The sequence below is a fragment of the Clupea harengus genome, chromosome 6, assembly GCF_900700415.2.
Source record: "Clupea harengus chromosome 6, Ch_v2.0.2, whole genome shotgun sequence".
Classification (NCBI taxonomy): domain Eukaryota; kingdom Metazoa; phylum Chordata; class Actinopteri; order Clupeiformes; family Clupeidae; genus Clupea; species Clupea harengus.
Genome location: NC_045157.1, coordinates 10,797,659 through 10,812,355, shown reverse-complemented (window position 1 = coordinate 10,812,355; position 14,697 = coordinate 10,797,659). Strand labels below are relative to the sequence as shown.

At 49.4% G+C, this 14,697-nt stretch overlaps 1 protein-coding gene and 1 long non-coding RNA gene across 2 annotated transcripts; both read left to right on the top strand.

Annotated features, from left to right (window-relative positions):
• Position 1: 1 nt before the first annotated feature.
• rapgef2b (Rap guanine nucleotide exchange factor 2b) lies at positions 2–13,141 on the top strand (the record flags this gene model as incomplete). Its single annotated transcript, XM_042707971.1, is given in 20 exon segments — positions 2–76; positions 446–610; positions 1,132–1,239; positions 1,350–1,467; positions 1,470–1,552; positions 2,435–2,543; positions 2,646–2,922; positions 3,280–3,437; positions 4,506–4,746; positions 5,090–5,509; positions 5,921–6,132; positions 6,485–6,608; positions 7,245–7,268; positions 8,706–8,929; positions 9,295–9,423; positions 9,426–9,458; positions 10,512–10,661; positions 12,300–12,492; positions 12,687–12,957; positions 12,959–13,141. Coding segments are annotated over 20 exon segments (3,297 nt in total), but the record flags the coding sequence as incomplete, so codon positions are not given.
• A 378-nt stretch (positions 13,142–13,519) lies between these two features.
• On the top strand, positions 13,520–14,419 carry LOC122132959. The gene is made up of 2 exons (XR_006152456.1): positions 13,520–13,771; positions 13,950–14,419. It is a non-coding gene; the product is annotated as an uncharacterized LOC122132959 (long non-coding RNA).
• Positions 14,420–14,697: the final 278 nt, after the last annotated feature.

Sequence of the window (14,697 nt, the reverse complement as noted above, 5' to 3'; positions counted from 1 at the left end):
GGGTGAGATCGTCATGGTGAAGGAGCACCGGGAGCTGGACCGCACTGGAACCAGGAAAGGACATATCGTCATCAAGGTGCGACACACCTGAGCGCACAGCATGCACATACACAGAAGAATCACAGAGGAATGCTGCACCACACGTAGCAAACACCTGATGCCCTCACTTTTCTGAACCCCTCTTTAATTATGTCAATGCAAATGACATTTGGCCTCTCTTAATCAAAGTTGACATTATTGATACCATCAGTTATCTTGAATTGTATTTATCTCGAGTCCTGCGAATCATCCTGTTCAAGGAGTCTCTGAATGGCTCACTTGTTAAAGCAGAGTTACTGAAATGACACCCGTCAATGTATTAGATGCCCATATCTCACCTGTCCTTGCCTCACCTGTTTGTCTCCTGTGTCTCACCTGCTTCTCAACTGTGTCTCACCTGTCTCAGGGCACGACTGAGCGTCTGACCATGCACTTGGTTGAGGAGCACTCAGTAGTGGACCCCACCTACATCGAGGACTTCCTGCTCACCTACAGGACCTTCCTGTCCAGCCCCATGGTGGTGGGAGAGAAGCTTCTGGAATGGTTCCACGACCCAAGCCTCAGGGACAAGGTAGGCGTCCGTCCTTGTCTTCATGTTAAGCCTGTCACTGAGAACATGTGCCAGTTCTGAACCAGAGCTTCACTGAACTGGGGTCATGGGGTCAAATCAGATGGAGTTGCCAGTGGGCTGCTTCATCAAGAGCTCAGTCTGTAGAATAATAATCGATAGAAGCTGCCAGTCCTAATTTCATTGACAGGCAACAAGCAAAGAATCGAGCATCGTGATGAGCTAAAGCTATTGTGTGGTGTGAGGGAGTATTGCGCCGACCCACCCATGTTAATGCTTAGGGTCTTGCTCATGGTATTAAATTAGCAAAATGATTTTGCCAAGTTATTAAATTAGCTTTAGTTCATACGTGGCGGACTTGCAGCGCGTTCATTGCCAGTTGCCCATCAATGAAACTAGGGCCCTTAAAGTAGTTTCCTGCTTGTTGGCCTTGATTCTGTGCCCAAATTCTGGAATAGGAGAGGTCCCTGTTGTTTACATGAAGTACATTTGACTCATCATCTGCTTTCCTCTCTTCCTCTCAGGTTACACGGGTAGTCTTGCTGTGGGTAAACAATCATTTCAATGACTTTGAGGGCGACCTCGCCATGACCCGATTTCTAGAGGAGTTCGAGAACAATCTGGAAAGAGAGGTTTGCCATCTTTCAAGCTCTTTACTTCTCAGTTTCTCCATATATATTTATTGATACGTTTGTTTTTTGGTGTCTTATGACAACAACACCTTGCTCTCTGCCCGAAACAGAAAATGTGCGGGCACTTACGACTGTTAAACATCGCCTGTGCTGCCAAAGCCAAGCTGCGGGTGGTGACCCTCACCAAGCCGTCACGGGAAGCCCCCCTGGCCTTCACACTGCTGGGGGGGCGGAGAAGGGCTTCCGCATCTTCATCGACAGCGTGGAGCCCGGCAGCAAAGCTGCAGAGGCCGGCCTTAAGAGAGGAGACCAGGTAGGAATAACACCGTGCAGTTTTAACACCGTGCAGTTTTAACACCGTGCAGTTATAACACCGTGCAGTTATAACACTGTGCAGTTATAACACCGTGCAGTTATAACACCATACAGTTGTAACACCGTGCAGTTATAACACCGTGCAGGAATAACATTGGTGATTAAAAGACCACTGCAAATAGAGATAGGCCAGAGATAATCAGATGTCAGATATATGGATCGCTACATGAATTGATGAGAAATCGAATGAATAAACGGAAGTCAGTGGTAGGGAAGGGTGTCACATGACCATGGGAGACTGTAGAAGAGTTTATAAATGTTACAGATGGGCTGTGTGTGTCTCAGTGGTAGGGAAGGGTGTCTCATGACAATGGGAGACTGTAGAAGGGTTTATGAGCAGTACAGAGGGGTGGTGTTTATCTCCCTGCTGGGGTATCTTGGGAGAGCAGGTTATGAGCATTACACAGAGGGTTTGGGTTGAGATGAGGCCACTTACTGTCTTTGGAGGGCTATCTTCATTCAGGCATTGAACAGTGGTATATATTTACCTGTGTTCATCACTATAAAAGATAGACCATTTGTGTCTGTGTTATGAGTGTGTGTAAATGGATACCACTTCCCATTTCTACAAAGGAAGCTTTGTTCTGTATGAAACAGGACTTCCAGAGAATTCTCAGTTAACAAGAATGGACCCAGGAGTGTGTGTGTCTGCGTGTGTGTGTTTGGGCATACCCTGTATGTAGAACAACTGACCTTGTTGTGGATCCTTTTTGACCTGTAGGTGCAAAGTGTCTGGAGCATTGCTGTAAAATAAATGGGGTTAACTTGATTTCTATTGCCTTGGTTACTGATCTGTCTCCCTGTGTCTCTCTTGGGCAAGATTCTGGAGGTAAACGGACAGAACTTTGAGAATGTCCAGCTCTCCAAAGCCAATGAGATCCTACGGAACAACACTCACCTTTCCATAACTGTGAAAACCAACCTGCTAGGTGAGTGATCGCTGATTTAAAGTCCAGTATTACCTTTTGTTCTTATTAACACTACTTAACACTGGTGTTTTTGTTGTTTGCTTGTTGTGTGATTTCTTTTAGTGTTCAAAGAGCTGCTGGCTCGACCCGATCAGGAGCACGAGCATGACGGGGAGGACGAGCCGGACCGCAAGAACGGTGCGCCGCACATCCCCAAAATCGGCGACATGAAGAAGGCGAGCCGGTACTCCATCCCAGACCTGGCGGTGGACGTGGAGCAGGTGATGGGCCTGGAGAAAGTCAGCAAGAAGGGCAAGGCCAACACAGTGGGCGGACGCAACAAGCTCAAGAAGATCTTCGACAAAACGCTCACCAGCATCCTACCCCCCAAACCCTACAAGTCAGTCCAGACTCCTTTACTCTTACCCCAGACTAGTATCCTTTAGTCTTTCCCATGTATCATCTCAGACTAGTCTGGTCATTGTTTTAGCCCCGTACACCATGCATTCTGATAAATGCTTTATTTTGTGACAGAATTTACTGTATATTGTGCTAATATGACTGTTGATGAAGAAAGATCATTGTTTTAAAATAGATTTCTTATGTAGTATTATATATATTAAATATGTTGTATGCCAAAGCTGATTCTGTCTGACGATTAGGTTCTGACCCGGTGTGCAGTGATGTGGGCATGTTGTTGAAGAAAGTTTAAAAAATATCTAACGGAACTGTCTGATGGTTCTGATTTGCTGTGCAGTGATGTTGGTGTGGGCCAGTCTCAGGATGACAGTATCGTAGGCCTGAAACAGTCCAAGCAGATCGCCCCAGCGCTGCCCGTCAGCGGGAACCTGTCCTCCAGCAACCCTGACCTGCTGCAGTCCCACCACCGCATCCTCGACTTCAACAACCAGCCAGGTGAGGGACGCACTGAGACAAGCAGCAGGAGTGGATGACTCAGAGTAGGGGTCAGGGGTCAGGGGTGAATGACTCAGAGCAGGGGTCAGGGGTGAATGACTCACAGCAGGGGTCAGGGGTGAATGACTCAGAGCAGGGGTCAGGGGGGTTCGAGATAAAGGCTGCTTAACCCAGACTAGAAGTTCCTGGTCCAAAAATGGGTTCCTCAGACTAGAGGTACCCAATACTCAGTCAAAGTCCAATAAGTTTGGGGCCTGTTTGGTGTCCTAATCATAGGGTGTCAGAACAGTTTGTTGTCTAGGTATATCAGTATAGTTATCTGCAACATACTCACATTCTCCCTCAACATCCCTATTCCAGAGCCTCCTCCAGCAAGTGAGTACCCCCCCCACCTCACCCTGACCACTGGCGCTGGTCTCTCTCCCCCACCTCCCCCTGACCACTCACGCTGGTCTCTCTCCTGTGGTGTTGGCTTTCGTGTTTCTGCCCTTAATCAACTGGGCTGATTTTGTATTTGTGATTGAGGGATTTGAAAGCTGGCCTGGACCTAAATCTGTCAGAGGGATGCCTGATTGGTTATGTTGGATCTTAATGGTGATGGGGTGTCTATGTTTTCAGAAATCCAGATTGATCCAGAATATGACAAAGTTGATGATTCGATGATTGTTTTTATTAATTTTATATGTCTGATATGTCCTATTAGTTTGCCAATGCAGTATATTTCAATCACAATGAATAAAGATGGAATGATTCAGACAGAAATAAAAACAAACAAATTACTGAAATGATCTCTGAAGGTCTGCTAACTGGTGCATTCTGTGTAACTACAAGTCTGTGTAGGTTTCTACAGTTTGAACCGGGCCTTGTGGCTGAATGTAAGGCTTTAAACTTAGTGTTTCAGGGAACACATCACATAAGCATGGAGGGTCTGTAGCCTGCATTTACCCAGAATTCACCAGGTGGCTGACATCTCTCTACTGAAGCTCTTTCCTGCTTGCGCCAGTTCCTCTATTTTCTCTAAGTGTGTTTGTGTTTGTTTGTGTGTGTGCGTGTGTGTGTGTCCTGCAGACATGTCGGACCAAGTGCTACGTGTGTTTAAGGCGGACCAGCAGAGCCGCTACATCATGATCAGCAAGGACACCACGGCCAAGGAGGTGGTGGCTCAGGCCATCCGTGAGTTTGCCCTCACCGCCGCGCCAGACGCCTATTCGCTGTGTGAGGTGTCCGTCACCCCGGAGGGCGTGATCAAGCAGAGACGCCTCCCAGAGCAGCTCTCCAAACTGGCAGACAGGATACAGCTCAGTGGCAGGTAACAGACACACACACACCTGGGGATGCTGTCCACTTACTTACACTCACCTGTTCAGTCACAAACCTCCTCTTGTGCAGGTACTACCTGAAGAGTAACATGGAGTGTGTTTGTTTGTGTGTGTTTATGTGTGTGTGTGTGTGTATGTGTGTGTGTATCCTTCCTAATCCATCTCATCATGTACAACTGAAGAGTAACATGGATACAGACAGTGTGTGTGTGTGTGTGTGTGTGTGTGTGTGTGTGTGTGTGTGTGTGTGTGTGTGTGTGTGTGTGTGTGTGTGTGTGTGTGTGTGTGTGTGTGTGTGTGTGATCTCTCCTAACCCAATGTCCTTGTTTGCAGGTACTACCTGAAGAGTAACATGGAGACGGAGACGCTGTGCTCAGACGAGGATGCCCAGGAGCTGCTGAGGGAGAGCCACATCAGCCTGCTGCAGCTGAGCACGGTGGAGGTGGCCACCCAGCTGTCCATGCGTGCCTTCGTGCTCTTCTCCGCCATCGAGCCCACCGAGTACATCGACGACCTCTTCAAGCTGCGCTCCGCCGCTCTGGCTGCCGCCGCCGCCGCGTCCAAGACCGAAGTCCCCACGTCCAGCCTCAAGCGCTTCGAGGAGGCCATCAACCGCGAGACCTTCTGGGTGGCCTCCGAGGTGGTGAGGGAGCCCAACCAGCTCAAGCGCATGAAGATCGTCAAGCACTTCGTCAAGATCGCGCTGCACTGCCGCGAGTGCAAGAACTTCAACTCCATGTTCGCCATTATCAGGTGAGCAGCACAGAGGCAGGGCAGAAGAGAGGGAGAGAGAGGAAAAGAGAGGAAGAGAGGAAGAATGAGGAAAAGAGGGAGAGAGAGAGAGAGCAGACACTCTGACACTCTGACTGTATCTCATCTCATCACACTTTAATTAACAAGACAAAACAAAGTCGTAGTAATAGTTCTTATATAGTTCTTGATAGTACTTATTCGAAGAATAATTAAGAGTTTGCTGCCCATTGGTTGAAATGTTGAAGTACTTCTAGTTTTGCCTGAGAAGAGCTGATCTCCTCACATATCCAAACTGTGGATGAGCTGAACATCCTGAGCAGCTGAACATCCACAGTGCTGCCTGCTGAATCTAACAGGTTGACTCGTTTGTTTGTTTGTTTGTTTGTTTGTTTATTTGTTTGTGTGTGTCAGTGGGTTGAACCTAGCACCGGTGTCTCGGCTGCGGGGCACTTGGGAGAAGCTGCCCAGTAAGTATGAGAAGCTCTTCAGCGACCTACAGGACTTGTTCGACCCCTCCAGGAACATGGCCAAGTACCGCAACGTCCTCAACAACCAGAACCTCCAGCCGCCAATCATCCCGCTCTTCCCCGTCATCAAGAAGGACCTTACCTTCCTGCATGAGGGTAAATACACAAACGGCAACACACACACTCACAAATACACACACACTCACAAACACACACATTACACTCTCACACACACACACACACACACACACACACACACACACACCTTACACTCTCACAGCCAGGTACACACACACACACACACACACACACACACACACACACACACTTACACTCACACTCACACACATGCATATCCACACATATATACACATATACACACACACACACACATACACACACACACACTTACACTCTCACACACATGCATATCCACACATACACACATAGAGGTGCTAATGATGGATGAGTCTCTGAACTTGATCCTTTTTTTCTCTTCTCCCCGTAGGTAACGACTCAAAGGTGGATGGTCTAGTGAACTTTGAGAAGCTAAGGATGATGGCCAAGGAGATCCGTCACGTGGGGCGTATGGCTGCAGTCAACATGGACCCCGCCCTCATGTTCCGCACCAGGTACGTCTGCCCAGAAGGCTCCCAAACAGCCCCAAATGATCCACCCTACCCCTGGGCAGAACGGCTCACATGTCACGGCTGCAATGGTTCATTCACAGCTACAGGAAAGACTCACGAATCGCCCTGAGAATGACTCACTGGTCTCTGTGTATGGTATGGTGGTGGCTATGAATGTGTATGTGTGTGTGTGTGAGAAAGAGAGAGATTACTACCTTCACCTCTTCCAGGTCCAACTGTGCTGTGCAGGCTAGCTTTCGGTGTTGCCATAGCGATGTGTGTGATGATGTTGTGGTCACATCCCTCCTCACATCTTCAGTCTTCTTCCCTCTGTACTGATACCCACACTTCTGTAATAGTGGAGTACTAGTGTGTGTGTGTCTGTCTGTCTGATGTGTGTGTACGTCTGGTGTGTGTGTGTGTGTTGTATCTGTTGAGTACATGCTGTGTTCCAGTTGACAAAATCTTCTCCTGTCTGTCAGGCCTCTGGGTTCTTCTCTTTGGTGCTCTTCCCATCTAAGCTTGTCTCTCTTTTTCTTTCTCTCGTTCTCTGTCTCTTTCTCTCCCTCTCTCCTTCTGTCCGTCCACCCCTCCCCCACGCTTTACCGTCCATGCCCCCTCCCCGAACCCCCTCCACAGGAAGAAGAAGTGGCGGAGTTTAGGGTAAGTGCGGTGACCTTTGACCTGCGTTCCTCTCGCTCGCCTGCCCGTTCGCGTGCGCATCTCTCCTCCAGCTCCTTGCCTCCTTTTCTTTCTCTCCTCCACCACCTCTCCTTTTTCTCCCTCGCTCTCACACTGCCACATCTGAGTGGAAGTGAGACGGCCATCACTTTTGCTATTAAAGGTCACTGAGTGATCTCACAAACACACACACAAACACACACACACAAACACACACACACACACACACAAACACATAAACACACACACACCATATGCACGACTATGCCTGGACTAATCCTCCACATTTACTTATCCTGCCATCCCAACTCCCACTGATTGACATCTCATCTCTGTTTGAGCAATCAAATTAGCAAAAGTGATTGTTGTAACATGTATCCCTTCAGCTTTATGTTACTCACCAGACTGGCATGCTTGTGTTTGTTTGTAATTTTTTTATTATTTTCTATTTTTATTGTTTACTTGATCTGATTCTTGAGATGTGTTTAATGTTGAATTTGCAGTGGTTTGCAGTTGCAATATGTTAACACCTGAAAAATTATAAATTAAATAGTTTGTTCATATGAAGCTTCTGTAGTGTTTGAAACTGGCAGAATCGTCAGGTGAGAGTAATTTGAGCAGATAAGTCTCTCACCCTGCAGATCCTGCTGAGATTCCCCTAATACAGCTGTCTGACCATAGAGACCGCTATTTGACCGTAGAGATTGCTGTCTGACCGTAGTGACTGCTGTCTGACCATAGAGACTGCTCTTTGACCGTAGAGACTGCTGTCTGACCGTAGAGATTGCTGTCTGACCATAGAGATTGCTGTCTGACCATAGAGACTGCTTCCTGACCATAGAGACTGTTGTCTGAAGCAGGTACCCCCCATAAAGACTACTGCCTGACCATAGAGACTGTTGCCTGACCATAGAGACTGCTTCCTGACCATAGAGACTGTGAGAGGTACACCGCCCCCACCCCGCCCCCAAACCTGTCCCTACGCCACCACACCCTCCCACCTTATTGGCTGGCATATGAAATGGAATGCATGGAATGTTGTAGAACTGTGTGGAATGTGTCTGGATGCATGTCCTGCCCCCCCCATTGCCAGCCTCCCCCAGCAGGCTTAGACATACCACCCACACCACTCAGCTTTAACAGGGAAACACTCACTCTTTATTCTCTGTGTGTGTGTGTGTCTGTGTGTTATTCTCTTCTGTGTGTATGTGTGTGTCTGTGTGTGTGCGCACAACATTGTGCATCTGTCTACTTCTATTTGTGTATCTGTCCCCGTCTTCTGTATGTTTGTTTGTGTGTCTGTATGTTTGTGTGTCTGTCTGCATCTTTATGCCTGTATGTCCCTGCGTGTCTATGTCTCCCTGTCTGTGTGTGTGTGTGTGTGTGTGTGTGTGTGTGTGTGTGTGTCTGTGTGTTTAGTTCTCTAAGCCAGGGCAGTGCCAATGCGGCGGTTCTGGATGTGACCCAGACCGGCGGCCATAAGAAGCGCGTGCGGCGGAGCTCGTTCCTCAACGCCAAGAAGCTGTATGAGGACGCCCAGATGGCCCGCAAGGTCAAGCAGTACCTGTCTAACCTCTCCCTGGAGACCAACGAAGAGAGTCTCCAGACTCTCTCAATGCAGTGTGAACCCAGCGTGAACACATGTGAGTGTGAATCTCTCACACACACACACAACACACACACACACACACACACACAACTAGAAGAGACTGCAGAATCACTGCAGCATTAACACACATTAGTGTATCACACACACACACATTATTTCACTCACTCATACTGGAGTCCAACTGGTAGAGCCTACAGATACTCACTGTAGAATGAGGCCATCATCAGTACACCTAGATACAGATACACACAGATATACACACACACACACACACACACGCACAGATACATACACACACACACACACACACACACACACACACACACACACTGCTGCCACACTTCTGATCATACCCTCTGACTGGCTCTCCCTGTTGTCCTGTGGTGTCCGTGGCAACAGTGCCGAAGAGTGCAGGAGAGAAGAAGAGACCAGACACGTCGCCGGTGGTGTCCCGTGCCGCCACCCACCAGCGGCAGCAGCAGCTCAAGGCCAACCAGGCCCTCCAGGTGCCCGCCGCCCTCTACCCCACGCAAGAAGGTGCCCAAAGGACCTGCCCCCCTTCGGTAAGACACGCTCATGAGTATGAAAACATAGAGTATGCAAACAGAGAGTATGAAAACAGATGCCACTCACACTATGCTCATGATGATGAAGACGGTATAGTATAGAGAGTATGCAAATGGAGAGTATGCAAATGGAGTGTATGCAAACAGAGAGTATGTAAACAGAGAGTATGCAAACAGAGAGTATGAAAACAGATGCCACTCACAGCTCTGCTCATGTCTGATTGGCTATTGTTACGTGCCAGCTACTCTCCCAGCTGGCTAAACATAACTCAAAATGATGGAAAATAGGGCAATAACTAAGATGCTATGATGGTCTGGCACCTGACGGACCCCTCTCTGTGTGTGTGTGTGTGTGTGTGTGTGTGTGTGTGTGTGTGTGTGTGAAGTATGGCCTTCTCCAGCTTCTTCTCTTCACAGAAACCACAGGGAGACAGGACTTAACTATCAAAACTGAACAAAACCGAAAGGGATTGCTGATGGAGGATCATCAGCAATCCCTTTCGGTTTTGTTCAGTTTTAATGGTTAAGTCCTGTCTCCCTGTGTTTTCTGTGAAGGCATTGAACCCTTGAGTGTGTTGTGTGCTGTGATGGCTAATTTGTTGTGTAGTGTAGTGTAGAGTAGTGTGCTGTGATGGCTAATGTGTTGAGTAGTGTAGAGTGTGCTGTGATGGCTAATGTGTTGAGTAGTGTGGTGTGTGCTTTGATGGCTAATGTGTTGAGTAGTGTAGTGTAGTGTTAAGTGTGTTGTGTGCTTGTAGTGTGGTATGCAGAGGAGAGGTCCTAGAGTAAGGGGCTGATGCTGTCATTCCACTGTCAGTGCTCCGGTCTCTCTCTGAAGAGAACTGGGCTGTATATGGTGTCCAGTAGGATATAGTGGAGAGAAGTGGGCTGTATATGGTGTCCAGTAGGATATAGTGGAGAGAAGTGGGCTGTATATGGTGTCCAGTAGGATATAGTGGAGAGAAGTTGGTTCTATATGGTGTCCAGTAGGATATAGTGACTAATGTTTTTGAAGATATGATGATAACATGATGGTGTTTCCGTCCATAGGCACGAGTTCTCCCCAGTCCCTGAAGAAGATTCTGTCCCTATCAGAGGAGGCACCCGACAGACATCGCAAACACGCAGAGGACACCATATCCAACGCCTCGTCCCAGATGTCCTCTCCCCCAACCTCACCACACAGCTCACCCAAGAAAGGTGAGGGGTGCTCAGACACACACTTACACAGACAGACAGACACACACACACACACAAGTACAAACACGCTCACCCTCACCCTGACACAGACAGACACACACTCTCTTTTTTCAGTCTCTCTTTCTCTAACACATCAACTCAACACACTCAAACCCATGAAACCATAAATGTATGTAAAATACATGCCTCATTTAAACAGACATGCACAATGCATCTACTCGTATGCCTGTGCATCCTACAGTATTCTCATTGTGCTGCCATCTGGTGGTGGTAGATGAAGACACACTGCTTGGGGAACTGCTACACTTGTAAATTAATCCTGCCCCCTGGTGGTGTAGCAGAGTATCTGTCAGTCTCCTAAATTCTGAAATACACATCCTTAGCCGTAGCTGTCTTTGTCGTGGTTCTTTCCCAGTCTCCGCCCCTGATGAGTAAGCAGCACTTCCTGACTGAGGAGCTCTGCCCTGCCTGCTAACTTCCTCACTTTACCTCAGCATGTAACTCCATACAGATCATACTGTATGAAGGGGAAATCACTGTGTCCTGCCTTCTCACATCTCTGGCTTTCTTCCTCTTCTCTTCTTCACTCACACACACACACACACACACACACACACACACTCAGCAGCCCAGAACGCTCACAGCGGGCGCTCGAACAAGGCCACCGCAGGTAACCATGGTTCCACCGCTGTGCAACATAGAGCCACGTAGACCAGCCATTTTGCAGCTTTAACCCCTCGGCATGCTCCCTTTGCACAAGCTTCATCTCATCGGTGTCATCTAAAGCTAATCGACCTGCTCCTCCCAGTGTTTGGACAAAGGCACAGGATAAGCAGACGTCTCACTGTTGTGTTAGTGGGGATGGCACTCTCTATGGAGTAGCATCACTCGCCTCCTGGGCGGTAGCCATAGCGATGTGTGTGTCCATGGGTCCCTGTGGCCTGTTAGTGTTAGTGCTGGTGGTTGGGGATGAAACTGACGCGCTAGAGCCCTCTAGTGGAGCCAGTGCTGTACTGTACTGTGGTGGTGATGTAGATGGCTCCATAGGCATACCACTGACCCAAGCTGCTTCAGCGATGCTACTGTCTCTCTGTGTGCCTCTGTGTGTGTGTATGTGTGCCCATATGTGTCTGTGTGTGTCTGTGTGGGTGGGTGGGGGTTGTGGGTTGTGTTTCATCTCCAGATAGCAGGCCTTTAGAGCAGGCCTTTACAAGAGACTTGGCCCACTTTGAATGGGCCCTTCCTGTTGGCTGGCTGTGTTGGCAGCAGATGCAGGTCCTCTGTGGTTGTCAGGGTGTCGTCCCTGCTGCTCTCTTAGTGAGGGGCTCCAGTCCAGCCTGTGCTCGTCTCTGCTGCCTGCTAGTACGGCACAGTTTTTAGTGGTGGTGTATTTAAAGAGAAAAATCTATTCAGAGATTGACATGCAATGGCTAATTGATCAGGGGAGCAAGGTGTGTGTGTGTGTGTGTGTGTGTGTGTGTGTGTGTGTGTGTGTGTGTGTGGGTGTGGGTGTGGGTGTGGGTGTGGGTGTGGGTGTGTGGGTGTGGGTGTGGGTGTGTGTTTATTTAAGGGTGTACTTGTAAGTCTTGCCTTTGTACGTGTGTTCATGACCTTACCCATGTGTGTGTGGTTTCCCAGGTTATGGGCGGGCGGGGGACAACATGTCGGACTCAGGCCACAGTGAGATCTCGTCCCGGTCCAGTCTGGTGAGCACATCATCTCTGGACATGCCCCACGACGACCGCCGCCTCCGACACGCAGGCCCCGACGCACACATTGGGCCTCGCCTGGAGCGCAGGGCCACCACCGACCCAGACCAGTACAGCTTGGGGTAAGACAACACACACACACACACACACACACACACACACACACACACACACACTAACCTGTCAACCAGTACAGCTTGGAGTAGAAGAACTGCAGCTTCACACGTACAATGCATTAACTTGTGTGTCTGTGTGTGTGTCTGTGTGTGTGTGTGTGTGTGTGTGTGTGTGTGTGTGTGTGTGTATGTGCGTGCAGGTCGTACTCGTCCATGCAGGACTGCCGTGCGCTGTACACGGGGGCCACCGTTCTCTCCTCCCCCAGCTCTGAGGAGCTCACGCAGGACCAGGGCGACCGCGTCTCATTGGACGCCGCCGACAGTGGGCGGGGCAGCTGGACCTCCTGCTCCAGCGGTTCCCATGACAACATCCAGACCATGCAACAGGGGCGGAGCTGGGAGGCGCTGGCAGAGGGGGGAGGGCTGTGGGCGGGTCGTGGCAGCTGGGCGTCGGCCTGCTCCTCCTCATCCTCAGTGGTGCGTGCTGGGGGAGGAGTCGGAGGGCGACACGGGCACAATCAAGCGGCGCGGCGGCAAAGACGTCAGTGCCGACCCTGAGACCAGCAGCATCACCTCCACCGGCTCCGAGGAGTCCAAGCAGGCCAGCCGACGGCCCTCTCCATCACCGCCGGCAACGCCAAGGGGTCATCAGTAAGTGTTGCCATTAGCAACCAGCAGCTACCTCTGTTGCTGTTATGCTGTGGCAGGGGCTGTGAGGCGTGACCTGAATAATGAATACTGCTCCCTGCATATAAATAATTAGCTTATTTAACATTATGTATTTGTTTGTTGGTGTATTTTAATATTGTAACAGTTGGCTAGCTAAATATGAGTACCTTTTTTACTCTGATGCAAAAAAATAAAGCTTTAGAGTTATAGGTAAATATCTAGCAGTGAGGGGTATAGCGTGTTGAGTGACAGCTGATTGACAAGTGATTTGCTGATTGACAAGTGATGTGCTGATTGACAAGTGATGTGGTAACTGACGACTGTGTCCACCCGGCAGCGCGGAAGGAGGGGCGTTACCGTGACCCCCCTCCGACGCCCCGGGGTACACGGCACTGACCATCTCAGACGCAGTGACGGAGGGCAGCACGCAGACGCAGACACACACACACGCGGGGACGGCCGCCGGACTACACCACTGCACTGCAGCGCTCCAGGCTCGTCACACAGTCCCCCGACTCCCAGCAGGCCCTTGCTGCCTCGACCGAGACACACACGCAACACACACACTCACAGGAAGGAGGAGAGGAAAACGAGGAGGAGGAAGAGGAAGAGGAGGGTAAGAACGCACATGTCCCAGTAGTGGTATTTGTGTGTGCGTGTGTGTTTATGTTTATGTTTGTGTTTTTTATGTTTATGTTTGTGTATGTATTAATATCTTTGAATCGTGGGCGTGGGCGTGTGTTTGTATGTGTGTGTGTCTTTACTGATCATCCCTTCCCTCTTTTGTCTTGCAGAGGATGAGCAGGTGTCTGCTGTGTGAGTGAGTGAGTGAGTGTGTGTGTGTGTGTCAGGGCTGTTCTGACACGTAGCCCGCGGGCTTCAGCAGACAGACACACCGACAGACGCCCACCGGTGCTGCCTGCCTGCCTGCCTGCCTGCTCGCCCGACGCCTGATTGGTGGATTCATCTCTCTTCTCTGCCTTAAAGCATCATGGGAGACCAGTCACCCCAGCATGCAACGTACTGTGAAGGAGCAGCAGGAGCAGGAGTTACTTAGAGAAGAGACAGGAAACTCGAAACACAATGCCTGGCACTTTGGAATATATGACTTAAAAGACTTAAGAAACAGTTTCACTTAGACATAAACACATGCACACAAACACACACACACACACACACACACACACACACACACACACACACACACACAGAGAGCGCGGTGCGACATTCATGTTTGAATAATAAAATTGAAGAAAACTGCGAACTTCTGTTGCCTGGACAACAGCATTCCTGAGGCCACTCCCACTCCTGAGTTTTTGTCATCTGCACTTTTTGAAATCAAACATCTGAAAACAAACATCACTGAAAATGCGAACAAAACACAAACACACCGAGACTCCAGCCCATCCTCTTTGTGTGGTGGGAGGGGCAGTAGCTGCTGGACAGGGGATGTGAGACCTCCCCACCCACATTCTATGGATCCGACCCTTCATCATCATCATCATCATCACCATCACCATCATCATCATCATAATCGTGGTC